General features: G+C 35.5%; 1 protein-coding gene across 1 annotated transcript in view; it reads right to left on the bottom strand.

The window, feature by feature from the left end:
- LOC132152054 (dedicator of cytokinesis protein 9-like) overlaps positions 1-19,893 on the bottom strand; it is a 122,555-nt gene that overhangs the window by 49,741 nt on the left and 52,921 nt on the right. The window contains exons 2-6 of the mRNA XM_059560703.1: positions 10,423-10,539; positions 8,302-8,391; positions 3,223-3,305; positions 1,525-1,594; positions 156-251 (exon numbers count right to left, since the gene is read on the bottom strand). Of these exons, the coding sequence (XP_059416686.1) occupies positions 156-251; positions 1,525-1,594; positions 3,223-3,305; positions 8,302-8,391; positions 10,423-10,539 (456 nt within the window). The remainder of the gene's footprint in view (positions 1-155; positions 252-1,524; positions 1,595-3,222; positions 3,306-8,301; positions 8,392-10,422; positions 10,540-19,893) is intronic.

Raw genomic sequence — 19,893 nt, 5'->3', positions numbered from 1 at the left:
GATGTTTATCTTTGCTTAATGTGTTGTATTTTGTATTTTTTTATAAACAGTGTACTATTCAGTATGCTAGTGTTTTATTCTGAACATAGTGATCATCTTAATCACAAATCCATCATCATTAAATCAAAAAAGGGATTGTGTAATGGCTAACTCACCCTCATTGTAACACTGATGGCACTGTTCATGTTTGCTTTATACAGCCAGCCATGTTTGGACACGCCCCCTCTTTGAGAGCCCAATGAGGCGGCATCCTTTAGGAACCAGAGAGGAACAAACACACATAAGAACACATAGGTGCAATCATAAACCCACACACTGAGACATCATCTGTTTCTTCAAGTCTGAACAAAAACACATTGATATCTAATGCAGTTTCCCACATTAGAGCCTCTGGACGCCCTCCTTCTTGTTTCAACATGAAGTCCATTTTCACCTGACCCCCTCAATTATTCATTTTCTCCCTCATCCCTACAGGGAACAGCCTTCAAACTGTACAAACAAACTCTATCTTTGAGTGACTGCTCAGACAGAACAGCAGACATGGAGCTGGAATTCTGGAAATGTAGGTGAAACCCAGTAAGGGAATCAGATAGCCCAGAGACAGGCGAGTCCTGTGTCTACTCTTTCTCTAAGGCTAATGTAATCCCAGAGGCTCTGCACAAACGCATTACTAATAAGCTGTAAATTCCTTATTATTTATTTATTTGGCTTATCGGCCAGTGAGAACAGAGAGAAGGGGAGCAAGAAAAATCACGTGTTGTAATAGTCCGATGAAGTATGGTGCATGTACGTAGATATTGTGAATAATAGCATTTCCTTTGCCTGTCACCATACGAAGGAAACTGGTAGAGTAAAGAAATAATAGCACATGAGTAACTTGCGCTCTTTCATATGTTCATCAAACAAATGTCTAGACATTAATGTATAATGACACTAATCACTAATTACAGTGACAGTGATGCATTATGAATCATATAAATATCTCCACTCATATAAATGGCATATCACTCATCATTTGTCTTATGTTCTTCAATGACACTGTTGTCTCTTTAGTTAACAAGTACATTTAGAAAAAAAACATAGAGACAAAATTGTTTGCCAAGCTACAACATTGTCAACAAATATATTAAAATAGCTATTTTTGCTATCATAATTTTAAACATAATTCTGCTTTTTAAATAAAACTTCTCAGCTCTTTCAGGATAAGTCTTCTGACTCTTAATATAACAATAATTCCATCATAATAATAATTTATATTTACAGTATATAATATATTTTTTTCATATTTTTATAGATTTAAAGTGTAAAAAACACTGTAATGTAGAAGTCTCCAGTTGTTTAATTTTTTTAATTAAAAGATTAAGTAAGCATGATAAAAAGTTCCCAAGACAGTTTTAATATTATCTTTATACAACAAAAGAAAAAAGCTTAAATCTGTTAGTCTGACTTAAAATCAACCCCTGCTACATAAGTGTTTTTTTTTTCAGTGAAAACAGTTAGGAATTATGGCCAATCGCCCCTTACCTCCTCCTTATCTGCATCCTCGTCCACCTCAAATACATGACTAGCTAGTTTGTCTGGCTGAGGAACTTTACTATAAAAGAACAAAATACAAAAAAACAAAGACAGTTAGACGTTTACAATTTTTTGCCTGTGCAAAAGTCAACGTTACAATGCTAGAGTACTGAGGGTGGTTGCCAGAGTGTTGCTAACATTTTCTAAGGTGTTCTGAGTGGTTTATAGTGTGTGGCTAAGTGGTTTTTAGGCAAATCTCAACAAGCTAAATGATCATCCATGTTTGTAGCACATATGTATAACAATTCATGTCTAACAAAAAGGTTCAGCAAGTATTACTCAAGGACACCGATGTTCTTATCACTCACACAGCTGATGCAAAACACAAACAAGTGTGCAGATGTGCATTTGTGAGTGTTTGACTACTGTATGTGTGTTCAAGGAAACTGCATTAGTGGAACTATCATGAATGATGGTCGGATCTTAATGTTGCTCATGATGACGATGACAGTGAACCTTCACGTACACAGCACAAATGATCTCTGTCTCCTCAATCACCATCATCCCTCCTGATTCCTCTGCGACCTTTAGCAAATGCCAGACACTGGCTGTCTCCTGATCTCCACAATGTGATTTGCCAGTTATTGACCGCTAAGACATCATTTCTCCATCAGTTAGCTGAGACAGGAAGTGACATCATTGGACAACAGACACTTGTCTGGGTTGCTGCCTTGTTCTAAAACAGGTGGAGTATTTACGTGCTGAATGACAAAAGCGAGAGGAAGAGAAAGCAAAAGAGACGAGGAAATAGGAAAAGGGCTGCTGATGGGTTGTTGTTGTGTGAAGAAAGGCACATTTCCCAATGTAGCTCTAAACGAGACCTTGCTGTCAACACTGGGGCAGGACAGGATGAGGACACTGATAAAATTAGTGAGTAAAATAGCATCTCTCTCTTTCACACACGCACACACACTCAAACACACTGTAGGCAAACAATGACTTCTGGGATTTACAGTATTCCAATACCTAGTGAGCTGCCTTGCTGTCTTCTGCTTTCTAGTAGAAGTAGAAATTAAAACTAAAATAAAATGTGTGTATATATATATATATATATTGTATTAAATTATCCTGCTTCCAAAACTTAACGGCTAAACAGAAGAATTACCACCAATTATTTAAAAAAAATCAAATATTGGCCTATTTATCTACATCACAATATGCCAGTCAACCACTAGTCATATGATATCACACTAAATTAAATAACTAATTTTAAATATTTATTACATATTCAAAGACTTGTTAAAATTATATTAATGTATATTTGCTAAAGGTTGAAGTTATGAGAAAGTATTACAAATAATAGAAAGGGAAAGGCTATTAAAAAATACTTTCTATTTACTTTCTTTATTTAACATTTCTGTTTAATAATCTATTAGCACTGTCCAAATAAATAGCACTAGCCCAAAAAAAACAAAAAAACAACAACCTGGAGTTGTCAAATTAACAGCCTGCTTCAGATACTTGTTGGCCAAACAGAAAAAAAAACAGCATATGACAACAATGAAAAAAAAGACAAATATTGGCCAACACATCGGTCAACCACTTGTGATATAGCTGGACTTAAAATAACTTCAAATAGCTATCTTTGCCTCATTCCATCATTTTTCTCTGTATTTCGATCATTTTAAGCAGTCTTGTGGGCCTTACTTTGGAAGATGGCGGAAGTCTCCAGAATAATCTTCATACTTGTAGTTCACCACATGCCAGTCAGAGTTGTAGGTCCTGATGCACTGTAAAATAGAATAAAATGAAAAAAATCTAACAATTCTGTCCTCTCTCTACTGTCATATGGAAAGCACATTAACACATATGCCAGCATGCACACACACACACACACACACACAAAAAAGGACCCAAAATCCCGAAAAGGCTAATACACTTCCAGTAAACTAGTAAGTATCATGTCTTCCAAAGCAATCTGTGACCACAGCTTTTAAAAAAAGAATATTTCCTCTGGCACTGGCTGTATTCCTGTGCTAATCACTGTTAAAGCTGCAGTGTTGTGCCTGAACGCGTTCATTGAACGATAGTTCATGAACTCGTTCATATTTTGGGCGAACGTGAACTGAACGTGCTGTATTAATGCCTGATGAACGTTACGGTGAGCTCGTTTATTCTGGTGTCTGTGAACGGCACGCTCTCTCAGGTTAACTTCGTTCAATAGGGTGCCAGATTTCTATAGAGCCTTCCAGGCGAAAATCCGGCTAAAACACACCGTAAACGGGTCTTAATATGTAGCGGAAAAACACCCAATCTGGCAACACCAGCCACCAGTGTCTTTTTTTTATTTCATTTTTTTCATTATTAAATACCAGCCACCAGTGTCGCACCGCCGTCCGCCGCATGTGTGACGCGTCATCAAAAAAAAAAAAACAGCAAACGACAGCAGCATGTAGCAAGAAGGCGTATATGATCATTTAAAATAATTTTATGATGTTTATGGCAAGGTCGGTGAGAATGGGAGACAAAGCATTAAAGCAACAATGGGGAAATGCTGTCCCCTCAATGCTAATGTAAACCCTGGTTGGATAAGGATTCAAAATTGGATATGAAGATGAAATCTGACGCATAGCTTCATTGTTAAAACTGATAAAATAATTGCTGTCTGTGATTCTATATGGGCTGTGGCAATAATTTTGAAAAATAATAGCTCGCAGCAACGTATGGAAAAAAAGAACTATGAACTAGTTCATTTTTGGAACTGTGAACTTTAGTTCAAAATTTTGTAGTTTGAACTATGAACTGAACTAGTTCATTTTAAAATTTGTGAATTGAACTTTGAACTAGTTCATGTAGAAAGTGAACTTTCCCAACACTGTAAAGCTGTCACCACACTGCACCACAAACAGACACTAATATATCTTCTGGGCATTACATTAAAGCAGATTCAGTTCTATTTGCTTTGTTGGCAAGGCAAGCATTCAGTCCTCAGCAATTCTTAAAGGGATCAGATGAAACTAAAAGCCTCGAAAACCCAAAACAGCTTTCTCACTCTCATTTTAAATCCAATTAATGGAGAGAAAGAGGAAGGGAGCGAGAGAGTAGATGAGTTGACAAAGTAAATTTAAGACCATTCTGAACTAAACATTCAAGTGTTTATTCTGAACTGTCTTTGTACTCCTCTGTTACTTAGAATTTTCCTTTGTGGTAAAATAGAAATACAGACAAAAATCTCTGTTTTAAAGGTTTATTGAACCATCTAATGTAGAAAAAGTTGACATTGAATAAATAAACCAAATATATAATAAAGTCAATGTTTAGGCCAACTTACATTACATATTAAATATTAAAAAGTTTTGAGAGGAGGATCACACCAGCACGCTGCTGAGCATATCACTAATCTCCCATAATCCATTTCACTTGAATAATTTAAGATAAATGGGGATTTGCACATGAAATATTTATTATTCTGAATAAAAATACATTTTGAATACGTTTTATTAAAAGAAGTTATGTTTTATGGTAAGTCACCATTAGTATAGTTTCTACAAATTGTTTGGGGACATAGATAAATCTTAATAACCTAAATAATAAATCTAACTAATGTAACTAATGTTTCATTAAATTGGTACAACAGTTTTTTATGTTTTACTTAATTTGAGTAAAAGTGAAAAAAGTCCTGGGCCCATATTCATTAAGATTCTAAGAATCCTCTCAGAAAACTCTTAATTTAGCTTAAAAACCTTTACATAGGAGTCTTAGCTTAAGAGCGATTTGGGACCTATCTGAGAGCAACTCTGAGTAAGGAAAAGACAAAAACTTTCATCTTAGTGAGGAGGCGGGGTTGACCCCGTTGCTAAGTATGAAGACTGTGATTGGTTGGTTGTCCAAGAAGGAAAAAAAGAGTGATTTTAAGTATAGGGTCTAACTCTCACTTTGAATTTACATGCGTAATTTTTCCTATTTGACCGTTCTCTCTCTCTCTCTCTCTCTCTCTCTCTCACACACACACACACACACACACACACACACACACACACACACACACAAACACACACACACACATTATATGTGTGTATATAAATCCTTTTTTTATTTACCATGCTTTTAATTTCCTATAAGGTATTTGATTGGCTTAGAATGATAAAAATTGTTCCACTCTTTCCAATTACAGTGATTGCTGTCCTATTTAAGTGGCGGTTTGAATGTTGGTTTTAATGTATCAAACATGGAATCAAAACCAAGAAGGACAAGAAAGCCAAACTGGACAGAGAAACAGTGTTTACTGTTAGCCCAGTTAGTGGATGAACACAAGGCCATTCTTAAAGGAAAATTCGGGCCGGGTGTCACAGCAAGGGACAAGAAGCAGACATGGGAGCATAGAGCACAAACTATTAACAGTTCATTCCCCCTGCTTGTGCACACCTATAAGCCTGCTATATTCATAAATGCAGTTTTTTTGCAAGGTGGGAATGTCCAGTGGAAACTAAATGAACTGCGACACAATAAGATGTTCTGAAAGTGCTGTAATTGTTTGTGTGATCACTCTGCTTACAGAAGGTTGTGACAGACCCAAATCATCACTATTATTGCATTGTTGCGTTTTTCCAGTTGCCAAATATCGTAATGTAGTGATTACTTTAATTTCTGATGCTATGGCATTTCTGCGCTGTGTCGGAGATGTTAGCACGTCTCTAATAAGATCAGTCACAAACATGATCCCTGCACGATCTAATCTATAGCATCTTATTAACTCACTGTCATCCATTGTCTGCAACACATTTCTTCTGCCTCTTAATATTTCTGCCATTTTCTCCTCTGCTAAAGAAACTCTTAAGCCTCTTAAAAGTACTTGTCTGTGCTCCTAACAAGTTTGACCTTAAGACCTCTTTTAAGGGTTAAGATGCTTTCTGAATTGCTTTTTTCTTTACTAGGATTTTTTCTTTAATTTTAAGAGTAAAAGCCCACATTTCTAAGGATTTTCTTAGAATTTTGTCACTAGGAGCTACTTTTTGCATTAAGATTCTTTATGAATACGGGCCCTGAAGCTGGTTACCTAAAAGTTTTGAGATTTTTTGTTTTCAGTGTAGGATGTTTTTTGCCCCTTTTATCTCGGGTTTGGCAAATCTGAGGTCTCATTTATGTCCACAGTACAAAGAGTAATGGAGGGTATGTTTAATAAACAGACGACCCCTAAACATGAAAAATAGTAATACTGATTCTTGACTAAACATTTGTTATTTTGAAGTTTTTCCCCCCAATACTAAAACAAAAATCATTTAGACAACTAAACCAACAACACTGATGACTTAAGACATTATAAAAAAAAAACTGAAAATAAATAAAGTTCTTGAGCAGCTCATCTGGTTTGCATTCCCTTGTGGATCAGATTTAATTACAACTCTTGTAGTTGTAGATCATGACAAATGTTTACTCAGTGATTCAACTGAACATATTTTATGTCAGACAACATTGTTTGCAAGTTTAACAGAACAATCCTTCAGAATGCGTGTTGTTCTGTGCACACAACTAACGGTCCAGGCAGATGTTTTGATCTGTGAAAAGCTGGAAAACTGCCTGGCTCTGGCCCAGCTGTCCTTCATGATGTCATTGAGCTCTTTAGCGAGAGGAAGTATCGTTTTAAGCTCTCTGCTGCTACGCCCAATGCCGTGATATCCACACAACCCTAGCCTGACCTAGACCTCACACACACGTATGGTTTATTCTAATGCAAATGCACATACAGTAGAATTACTGGAGAAATAGCATAAATGAAGAACTTCTAGGAACCTGTTTTGACCTATTGACAATTCCTGTTTGTTCTATACATTTCTTTAGTTGCATCTAAGATCTTATTCCTTCAAATATGATCAATGATAGTCTGTAGTAAAACTTTTGTCTATTTGTTTATTTGAGGGCTTAAATTGTAATCCTGTTTAATCAGGAACTAAATGCACTGAAACCCTAGTGAAAGCTTGAAATAATTTTTTTTTGAGTATTATACAGTATATGATACATCAGGCTTTTATGTGCCATAAAACACCTGAGTTGCTTCAGTGCAGAAAGTATTCATCTTGAAAAATTACTAACAATATACAATTATTCTTACATTTACTTTATAAAATTAAGTAAAAATTTCATGAAAAAAAGACATGTGTATCACATCCTGAAGGTAGACATTTCTGAAAGAGATGTGAAAGAGATGATAATTTAAAGGCCTTTGCATATTATAATATAGGCTTTATTCTTATAAGAACAAACACGTCTCATTTTAATGTAAATAATGCATAATATTAGGCTTAGATTGCACCTTGTTTACAAAATTCAGCACTATTTGCACAAACACAAATGACTATGCACTATTACCACCTGCAGAATGCAAGATATTTCCGTGCATTTTCTGATCTAACAGCAGTAATTCATCAAATGATGATCAAATGCTTGAGAAGAGACATGCATCGAGTGCATTTTTAAGAGATGATTCATGTGCTTAGACTGCAGTGACTGGGTGATGCAGTACAGTCTCAGTAGAGTGTGTCAGATTGTGGTATTCCACTGCATCCTCTCAGATCTATTAAATTGTGGAATGCAAATACAGTAGCAGCATGCAAACAGCATTAGACTAGGCACCAAAATTACTGGGTGTGTTTGCAACCTGATTTGCATAATTCCTTTAATGAAACGTATGCTAACACAATACAGACAACTTGTGCAAATCTATCAGCTCACTATCAGTGAGTGAATGAACTCTGATCCATATGTTGATAGTATATGTTGAGGTCTTACCTCCTGGACAAGCAGGCTGCTGGCTCTCTTTTCTGCCCCATCTGGTACTGAAGAGTAAAGAGTTCTGCCCTGACGCTTCAAAGTAGAGATCTACACAGATACATGTAGACATTTTTCAGATACTAGATAAAGATGAGCACATGAACATGCAAAAAAAAAGTCGGTGTAAATCTTGACATTTTTTGTAGAAATTTGGAAAAAAGTGAAATGACTATGTTATTTAATTAAAGTGCATTTTTGTATTGGTCTAATTGGAAATCATAGTTTCCAGTTTTGTCCATTTTATGTAAATCCATATGACACTCCATAAAATTAAAAGAATCCATTTTAATTAAATAGTATTTTAGTATCAAAATTACTATTTAAATAGTACCAGAGTGATGGTGTGCAGGCTAGCTTTACTGCAGAAATTATTGTGTGTTTTATTTCTGGTATATTTTGAATACAAAACAAAAAATAGGATGCATAAAAAATAAAAACAGACAAACATTAAGGTCTTTTGAAGTTATATTTATTTTTAGTTCATAAAGTAATTTAAACATTGAATAACAAAAAATTTTTAAAATTCTACACTTACATTATAGTTAATTTAGCTTTTTTAATGGCGAAATTAAATAGTAAAAAAAAAAAGTATTATATTGACCTACATTATGTAAAAATTTTGGCTTATGTCAAAAAAAAAAAGATTAAGTATGTCCTTTATAATAATTAATCCTTTTACTTTGTATTAATATTTTTTTTCTTTAGGACCAAATTTTTTTTTTTTTTAATATTATATACAAATTTAGGATTTGAACCAAACTAACGACTAGGGGTTATGGTCATGTCTCTGGCTTTATCATTACAGAGGTTCAGATGTGTCTTTCTAGGACATGTTGTCTCAATCTGCATTCAAACTCCAGCACACCTGATGTGAAACCAACACTGAATATGAAGCTAAAATGGCCATCGCTGTATAGCCCTTTTTACATGAAATGCTGCACTCACTTTAACCAGCTTGTGCTCTTGTAAAATCTCAAATAAGCAAACTATGCTGTTAAAATAATCTTTGTGAACTCATCCCTAACAAGTCTGAGGCATTATGCTCTGAAGTCAGTTTACAAGCCTCGACTGGATTGGGCATGACTCTATACACTGCTGAAGCTTTGTATGAGAACCTGTGTGTGTGTGTACTATTTGTAAAGCTACTTTACTACAGGTGTATTTTTTTTACATCTAAAATACATTACAGTAATTAATATTTTTTGTGTAATGTATAAAATACAATACTTACCATTTTGTTTTGTTTATAATGATCACCTAAAAGAAAATGACTAAAAAACATATTAAATTATGTTTTAATAAAATGCTAAAATGCTGAGATGTTTGTCCAAGTGTTAGGTTTAGGTTTTAGGTAGAATGTGACCACATACAGTACAGTATAAGTCATATGTATATACACATAAATGGAGTGCAGTCTTCGTAATACTATTAAGACTAACAAGATTTTTTTTATTTGAGATTCAGAATTTTATTTAAAATTGACATTTTTACAATCATAGATTTAGAATTTATAATTATATTTATTCAATTTTAATTTTAATTTCCTAACACTTATCCTAAAATTGAATTGTCTGGTTTCATTTAACTGGGCTGTTGTTTGCAGAACACTGTTTTTTTGTTCCTCATGAACAAGGCCCATAACAATGATCTCTTGCATAAACACCATTTTCTAAAGGAAAACAAGTACATGTTTCCATTCAGAGAAGCAGCTTGAGAAATCACCTGAGACGGTATTACTGTAATGTTATTTGAGGGTTGTTAAACACAGAAAGAAAAGTGATGTACAGTATGACTAGTGACCAGGAGGAAGAAGCAAACTCAGGACACACCACTGAGAGACAGTGAAAACTAACATTCACACAGGTTACTCAGCCTCTGAATCATGCTGAAAAATAACACTGTTGAGGAAATCACAGCATGAATTCAGATAAGTAGAGAACAAAAAATACTAACAGAACTGAAAGTGTACATGAGCCTCTAGCAGGGAAAAATAGATGACAGAACAATGAAGGAATGGATACTGACGGGAGAGCAGATAATCTGAGAGCTGGATGTGTACAGATAAACAGATGTTCTTACCTGAAAGTCATCAATAGGAAACTGCAGCATGTCTCTGAGGACATCACTTAGTATTTGAGTTTTCCTCTGGACAAGTACGCTCTCATAGTCCAACGGCTCGATCACTTTTGGTTTGAACTGGAGACAAATACACACACACACACACACACACACAAACACAAACACAAACAAGTTCAACAGAAGTAAACCAGTAGAACAAATCAAATGTTCATGATTTCAAATACACAAAAGAAAATCAGAAATTAAAATAGACCATGAATGGTCATCAGTTAGAAAAGCTCATGGAAGGGTTTGCTTTTGTTTTTGTTAAGTGACCGAGGATCCTCTGGTGTGTTATCAAAAGCATTGTTATGAATTCAGTCAGGATATTAAGGGGCGTCATATACTTTATGTTTTCCCCCTGAGGTACAGTATACTTTTAATTTACTGTGTTTTAAAGAGGAGGCGAGATAGGCAATGTCTAAAAAATCCATCCATCTTTTTATTCTTTAAAGAGCTTCTACTTGGTCGAAGGAAAATTAGAAAAAATGATCAACAGATTAAAATCCAAACCCAGAGAGGGTGCATCCGAAACTAGTAGGTGCTACATATGGTTTGAAATGTACTTTGCAACTGTTAAACAATATCTTCTATATACATGTAGTGTGAATATGTTTATGAAACATTTTTCAGACATACTACTTCTGCCATGTGGTCATATTCAGAATTCCAGTGTGTATCACCGATTTGCACAGAAAGAAACTTTCCTTCTTTTTACTCCTAGTTCTTTTGCTATTAAGAATAGTACATCTACAGTACTTTATTTCTCCTTATTACCCCACTGTGATGTTAAAGTCTAAATGTGGCCAGTCATTGTGCTCTGATGTCAGAATTTTCAGACCAGGCCATTTATCTATCTTAGTTTTTGGGGACTGTGAAAAACACCGGAGATCTGAATGTTATAGTATCAATTCAACGTACAATGAATGACCTTTGGTATGTCAAAGGATCAAGAAAAATTTGATTTATCATTATATGGTATCATTTGTCAGGTAACATCCTCTGCATTATCTTTAACATATTATACTTTAGTCATATACTGAATAAATGTGGTACAAACTTTTAAAATACAATATAGTTTACAGGAGCCAAAGACAAACACAAATGACTTTGAGCCCAGTTACTCTGCTCTGCTCTGTTCTGTTTGTTAGTGAGTGCGATAGAAGTGAAGGCATAAGAGAGTTGTGAATGAGTATTGTGTTGAACTGTACCAGGCACGTCACACTGCTTCCCATAATCCATGCTATGATTGGCTATGGTCAGCACCAACAAGCCTACATCATCCAATAAAGAAAGGAAAAAAGGTCTCTATTACAATGTCCATTGTGACATCATTGCTTTATGGGGACACACAGCACTGAGCGGCAAGCCTCAGCAACTAACTGGCTAAGATATCATGAAAAAGATGGTAACCTATTGGGAGAAATATTTCCTGTCCAACACACACACAGACACACACTTTCATAAAGCTGTTTGCCACAACCATCTCTGAAATGTGCTCAGACAATCAAGTGCACATAAAAAACACAATATGTCTTTGATTTATAATTTGTCTGTGTAAATACAATGATGACAATCTCTGGTTTAATATATTCATGTGCAAACAATGTGCTGAAAAAAATGACAAAATGTGCCAATACAGAAAGAAATGACAGTCAGGATAAGAAAAACAATAAACTGTAAAATTTTCAAGAATTCTTTAACAGATTTAGAGAAATTCATCATTACATCACTTGCTAACCAATAGATCTTCTACAGTGAATGGGTGCCTTCAGAATGAGAGTCCAAACAGTTGATAAAAACATCACAATATTGGTTTAGAACTGTTCTGTGCATATGTCTCTCCTGTTTCACTCAAATTTTACCTGAAAACAACAGTCTGATGCTAGAAACCTTCTAGAACGTTGAACTCTCTTTCTAACAACACTCATTCAATGCAGAAGATCCAATGGTGTGCAAGTGATGTAATGCTACATTTCTAAAAATTTGCCAGATGAAGAACAAACTTTTGGGTGAACTACTCCTTTAATGTGTGCAGTTAGAAGTCAGAGAATACCGTTTGAACTGACATTTCTCGTTGAATTCATCCAAAACAAATTTATCTGACCTATTGCACATAAAATTTAATACCGACCTACATTTATTAATACTCTAATTGTATGTTAGCAACTCTCAGGTGAATCTGTTTTTTATATTTTTATATATACTAAAAGTATAACAAATCTCCATTAAGTCTTTATAAAAAACTTTGTGGGGTTTAAACTAGTGAGTGTGTGTGTGTGTGTGTGTGTGTGTGTGTGTGTGTGTGTGTGTGTGTGTGTGTGTGTGTGTGTGTGTGTGTGTGTGTGCTCTTGTTTTTGTGACATATCAGGACACAACTCTGTATAATGACATGGGTATGACACAGGTATTACAAGGAGAGGGTGACTATAACCCATGTCCCCATTTTTCAAAATGCTTATAAATCATACAGAATGAGTTTTTTTGAGAAAGTAAAAATGCACAGTTGCCTGTGAGGGATAGGGTTAGGTGTAGGGTTGGTGTAGGGCCATAGAATATACAGTTTGTACAGTATAAAAACCATTACGCCTATGGGATGTCCCCACTTTTCACAAAAACAAACATTTGTGTGTGTGTGTGTGTATGTGTGTGTGTGCAGGCCCGGATTGGCTAATCGGGAGCACCGGGAAAATTCCCGGTGGGCTGGTATGTTTTTTTGGCTGCTAGGGCCGTTGTTGTCATAGCACTGGGTTGAAATATATATATATATATTATTATTATTAGTAGTAGTATTATTTTACCGCAGCCCCACTCTTTTTATTTATTATTTTAACACCGTCCCACTATTTTTATTTAATATTTTCTCGCAGAGTGCAGCCTGCAAGATAATGATGACGTGATTATCTGTTGACTCCCTGGCCCCGCCCCCAACACGTCACCTTGCAAGTTGCTGAAAATAAAAAAAAAGTGAGATAAAAAAATGGATAACAGAAAGCGCAAATGTGGCACTGAAAAGTCCAGAATAAATAAGAAGAAAGCTTTGGAAACTGACGCGGTCAAATGTTCTAAGCTGAGCACATTCTTCCTTAAAAAAACAAACGGAGACGACGAGGCCGGTAAGTTAGCTAACGTTAAGGTAGTTAGGAGCAGTTCAAGATGCTAGCGACATTGCAAAACAACGTTGTTTGCAAACCACCGCTCATGTATCAAACTTTTTCTTGTAGCTCTTCAGCAGCAGCCGCCTCTAGTCCAGTTTGCTGCTAACAGTAAAGAGCAAGGCCCAGTAACATTACCAAGCTCCAGTCATGAGCCCAACACACCAGAATGGGCAGGTAGGATTGTCATTCAGAAGAACTAATAGTAATGAAGAGCCCTGCTCAATGAAAAATGCCCTGAGATAATTAATGATACCTGATGATTCAGCAATACATTAATGAAACTGAGATGATACTGACGTTAGAAAGTGCAATACATTTATTTTAATCTTTATTTTTTATTTTGTTTTATATATTTGTTTTTATTAGATTTTTTTTCTTTATTCCAATGTTTGGATATTTATGAATACTAAATCTTAAAGAAAAGAGATTCTTACACTATCCTGTTATTTACTGTTCTAATAAATCTTCACTGTGAAGCAAAACTTAGGCTATTGTTTTTGCAATGAATTGGAAATGATGTTTCTAAAAATACAATGAATTACAAGGCTGTAGGGAATTATATTCTGAGGTTTTAATTACATTATTTTAATATAGTCAGTTGTGAACTAAAGTGGGCCGGTCTAAGGCATGAAACTCCAGGGCTGAAAAGGAGTCCCAATCCTGCCCTGTGTGTGTGTGTGTGTGTGTGTGTGTGTGTGTGTGTGTGTGTGTGGAGAAACTATTGCTGACAATCCACTCGTTCCGTGCACTGACATTGAGAAATGTGCTCTGGTGTTACACTGTTACATTAACAGTCTTACATTTACGTTCTTGAGTAATTTCATGTATGGCACATTACAGAAGACCAATAAACATCACATATCAATTTACCAGGTCTGTTCTACAACTACAGGTCTACTCACCATCTCTATTCAGGTGAACATTCCTCACATATTTGAATTTAACTAGGACACTCTAAATGATGACACATGTTCCAAACATACATGGATACAGGCAAAAAATTATGAATTGTCATATTTCCTTCTTTCAGAAGTGTTCTAGTCTTTTAGATTACAAAATAATCAATATTTTGGCAACATAAGCAGGCAACGTTCCAGCCTGAATTCCAGCCACTAGACTGAAATGCAATTCCCACAGGTCACTCAACATAGCCAACACAAACAGCTAGTAATGAATATAATATGATACTAATTAGGAACTTGCCAATGTTAGGCACAGTCATTTAAACACTTGCACACACACACACATGTATGTGCAGCATTTGGAAGACACTGATGCTTCTGGCACACACTAATTTGCACACACACATACATACACACATGCCATGTGTTTATGTGTGCAGGACTGCAGAAATGTGTTGTGTCGAATGTCAAGCTGGAACTGCAAAAGAAGAGGAGGGGAAAGGGATTCTTATTAAACTGTCTCCCTCCCTTCAGGCCAAGGGATGATCTTAAGGTAGGAGCAGACAGCCCTTGCTGTTTAATTGGGCTGTAAATCCTTGTACTCTTGCTCCGATTTTCTTTGTTTACATTATTATTGTACTACTTTTTGCATTTTATTAAAAAAAAAATACTACAGGAAAATAAAAATACTTTAGTATTTTGCGTTTTATTCAATGTGTTTATTTGTAACTGTGAAATTTACGAGCAATTTCTGAGTGAAAATTGTTTCTAAACCAAATTGTTTCTACAAATTTATTGTATTGTTGACTTTTTTTTTTCAGAACTATGGGAGATACTAACCAACTGTAAAACAAATGTGGACAAAAGTATGTAGTCATTATACAATCTCTTTTACAGCAATGAGAATTTGAAGGGAAAATGTGCTTATTTGAAAATAATTAAAAATATATGTTACAGTGCCAATCATTGTAAATCTGACTTAAATTTCCATTTAAATCATAATGTTTTTTTTTTTTTAGGTTAAATGTGACCTGAAACTACTGCGGGATTCGTATAAGATTATATAGCACAGTATAGATCCACGTAATATACTAATATTGTATAGTACATCAGTATAGCTTTAAGCCAGAGGTACTAGACCTTAGATGTTCTCTGTGCTTTAAATTTTCACATATGAGACTTACCCTTATGGGCACTGCTGTTTCCCTCTCTACCTCCATCTCCCCCAGACTCCTGCCCTGCTGAGCTGTTTCATATACTGCATCCTTACGGGCGGCTCGTCCAGCCCTTCCCTGCATGATCCACAACTCACTCACTCCTGAAGGACCAAGAGCTAAAGCCTCAAATCAACATAAGTCACAGAATAAAAAGCCAGGCTAAGTCTCGCTCAGGATTATGAGGTACTTGAGGCTATGCACACCCAGGGGTATTCTTCATTCTATGCTTCTCTCCCCCTGGCTGAGTCTCTCTTTCTGTTCTTCCACTCTTCTCTGTTTCTGAACTTTACCATGTGGAGTTCTCAAGAGTGTTTTTTCTCAGTTCAGTCCCTCCCTCGCTCTCTCTCACTCTATGAGAAGCAGGGACCACTCCTTCACACAGCTGTTCTAGTATGGGGGAGTGTCTGTGTGTATGTGTGTTTGTCCATGTCCACTATTGTGTTATGTCACGCTCATCTGTCTTCCCTCAGCGCTGAAACAGATATCTTAACTATCTGTTTCATCTGCCAGAGAACAACACCCAAAGCCCACGAGTGAACATAGAACAGGACAATAAAGAGACAAAATCCTTCTTTTTATGGAATGACACGGCAAGTTGAAAAAGTTTCACAAAAGTAACTGCAGGTATTAGTCATATTAAATATGAAGGAAGATGAATTCAATATAGCCAAATGAAACTAGGTAAGACAAAGAGAAAGTTTGAAAAAGTTTTCTGTAGATGTTTTCAAGACCATGAAACCATCTGTTTTCCCTATGTTGATGTGTTTTCTATTTAAAAAAGTTCTGAAACAATACATCAAATGGCTTTCTCTCTTTACAGACACAAACAGGCTAAAGTTCTGTCACAGAAAAGTTAAGCATAACAATTCCTAACTGGGATTAAATAAAAACTTAAACCAACACTGTCTTCACCAGGTGCGCGACCACTATCATGTAGTGCTGCAGCTCAATAGTTTGACACAAAGTGAAAGTTCTGAATCTATTTGTCTTGTTGTCAGAAGTAGCACAAGTGTGTGGTGTATGTCAGAAATAAAACGGGGCATCAGTTTACTATCGCATCCAGTGTAGACAGTTTTACTTATCATAACAGACTCTAATTGCTTTTGTTGTGTCATGCCACAGTATAAATATGGTGTAAAACTAAAATCAAAATTACTTAAATCGAAAAAGTAAAACTTACAAAACAATTAAATAAAAATGACAAAAGCACATTAAAAAATTATTAAAAGTTAAACTAAAATTAAAATGAACATGGGGAAAGACATTTTTAATCTAGAGAGCTTTTTGTGTGGAAAAAAAACTGTAGTCCAATATGAGCTATCAATAGCATATAAGGACAGAAATCGACTAAAAGCCACAAAAACACATTTTTATCTTAATCTGTGTGAAACCACCAAAATATCACCCTGCATTCATCTTTAACTCCATACAGAGATCTTTCTTAAGAAAAATAAATAGTCTCATATTATAAACCACTCGTTTCCTTCAAAGTTCATTCACACAGCAGGATAACACACACAATTACAGATCTGCTTATCTGCACCACTCCAGCACTCTGGTGTCCTCGGGAAATGTCAGGCGACAGTCCAACATGGTGTATGATTGACATCCATTCATATTCAGACACTCAGAGAGTAGCATGTGTACACAAACACACAAACACACAAACACACACACACACACACACACACACACATACACACACTTCCTGTAGTAACCTCTCTGGGATCAAAGGTCGCCCTTAGGAAGGGCAAGATAGCAGACAATAGTCTACACAAAGAAAGCAATTTTAATCAATATTTCAATGATATTCTTTTTCATGATTTTCTGAATTTGCTGTCACAACTCTAAAGTTTTCTAGATTATTGCAAGGATTACAACAATTGTTTTGTTTGGTTTTTAATGTGTTCTAAATAGTTGTTAAAGTGTTCCGAGATAGCATCTTGTTGCTTAAAAAAAGCCAATGCCAAAGTCCCTGACAATATGATCCCTTGATATCACTAAGATTCCTTATCCGGATTATTTATGAGGAAATTTATGGGATTATTTTATCCATTTTACTGGGAAACATGCAAAAAACTTGTCAAAACTTTACAGCAGAAAAACTTTTTCAAGAGAACGCAAAAGTTCTCTAGAACGCAACAAATGCAATGTTTCTTAGGGAAACTCCAAAGTTTTGGTAATGAAAAAAAAAAATGATGGGGAGGAAAAATTATATTTCAATGCATCTTCTTTAAGTGCATTTTATCTTGTGTGTGCTTTTCACAGGCTTTATAATCCAGGTGTATTTTGTAAAGATCTATGCAAATAGATAATCTTATGTGTGTGAGTTTCTGTTTTAATGAGCCTGTTCCATTGCACAACAGCAGCTATTTTTACAGAAATAAAGTGAACAAAAATCAAATACACTTTTTCAGTTTTTGCATTGTAGGTATGTTTTCTAAGGTTAGATTAATATATTTAATAAATTTAATTAATACAATTAATAAAATTAAGAAGAATAATTTTAGACAATTATCCAAGAAGTTCGGTACAAACAGTAAACAATTAGGCCTACTAGAGAAAGTTTATGTCAGAGCGGGAAATGAGCGAGAATTAGTTTACGGCAAGCGTGAGCAGAATATTATTGGAGCACTTGCTTGGGCAGTTAGAGCGACTGAGTAGAGTGCACGTCCATAGAGCGGAAAACGTAGCGGAGCTTCACACAGCTCCTCTCACATGCTCTGGTTAGCGTTCACTTGCAAACTTTCTCCACAAAATGCAATTTCTTTGCGAACTCTCCATTACACTTTGCCTCATTTACAAATTCGATGCTTTGATTCGAGGAGCCTGATTCGACTACCAATCTCACAATCGAATATAAGTGTGTGAATAAATCCAACCACCCCTACAGATTTTATGTTTCACTTTCCATAATCCATGACTGACAGAGGAGCATTTTGGCGGCAGGGATTTAAAACTTTAACAAGACTCAAACTGAGACTGGATTTTTTCTCGATCGGGTAGGGTATAAGTGATTTCAAAACATTTCAGCCGGTGTATATAGTGTATATCGTGGATATATTATTTACCTGATATAAGATGCATTTGGTTGAGTCAAGCGATTCATTGTAATACTATGGTGATTATCTCTTCAGCACAACAATACAGAATATAAATAACTATGACTGGGACTGTCATGCACATACCATTATAATGAGAACACCATTATAATAAAACACTGTGCATTTTTAGAGTTTAGCTGCCATGTTTCTGCACATTGTTGCGTGAAGAATGCGTCCACAAAATGAGTTCATTCAGAGCCACGCAGACACGTTGATGTGCATTCGGGCCCTTTTTGCAGATAGCCCATAAGTCCTAATATTAACGTTATGTTGTATAAATAACGAATCATATTCTATATGAAATAATAAGTTTAATCCCATTGATTAAAAACCTGCTATCAAATGTGTCACTCTATGGTCATCTTCAGTGTGTACAGCTCAAAACAAAAATGCATAACATTAATAACTACTGTCATATAGGCTAACGTTATAATATTGTTAGTGATCTTTTAATCAAAACATAAAACATTATTTATCCCGTTTGTATCTGCGAGGCATTCGCTACACATTTTCCCTTTTTGTTGAGATCAGTAATTATGGCTGTCGAATGTCTGACTTGACTCAATGTATTTTGCCCTGCCACCAAACACATGAAGCAACTATCAGTAAGAAAATCCTTAGTTGGGGACATCGCTGAATTTCTCTGAACAAACAGAGTATAATGTGATTCAGGATTGCATTAAAATAATCACTTGTTCTGACACTGGACCCTTCTGAAGGCTTTACAGATACAAACATGCTGTTTAAACTGCACGCTACAAAGTGAACCTCCCTTTATTCTTCCATTTGTCCTGTTGTTGGGAGTAGCTCAAGTGCTTGGAGTACATCAGAAATTTAATGGCACTCTGTATACTGTATATCCAGTGTAGACAGTGTCATTGATTATAATAGATTATATCTACTTTTGACTTGAAGCTTGCATCTGGTGTAGACAGGTTTCACTGGTCCAATAATGTAAAACTTCAGTAATTTTTCAGTAAAGTTTTAGTAATGGCATCTCTCTGAACATTTTAGTATGGAAATGGATATGGCAGTCTTATGTATTCAGTCT

This window comes from Carassius carassius, chromosome 10 (genome assembly GCF_963082965.1).
Source record: "Carassius carassius chromosome 10, fCarCar2.1, whole genome shotgun sequence".
Lineage (NCBI taxonomy): Eukaryota > Metazoa > Chordata > Actinopteri > Cypriniformes > Cyprinidae > Carassius > Carassius carassius.
The sequence above is the reverse complement of the archived record's forward strand: the minus strand, read 5'-3'. Positions and strand labels throughout refer to the sequence as shown.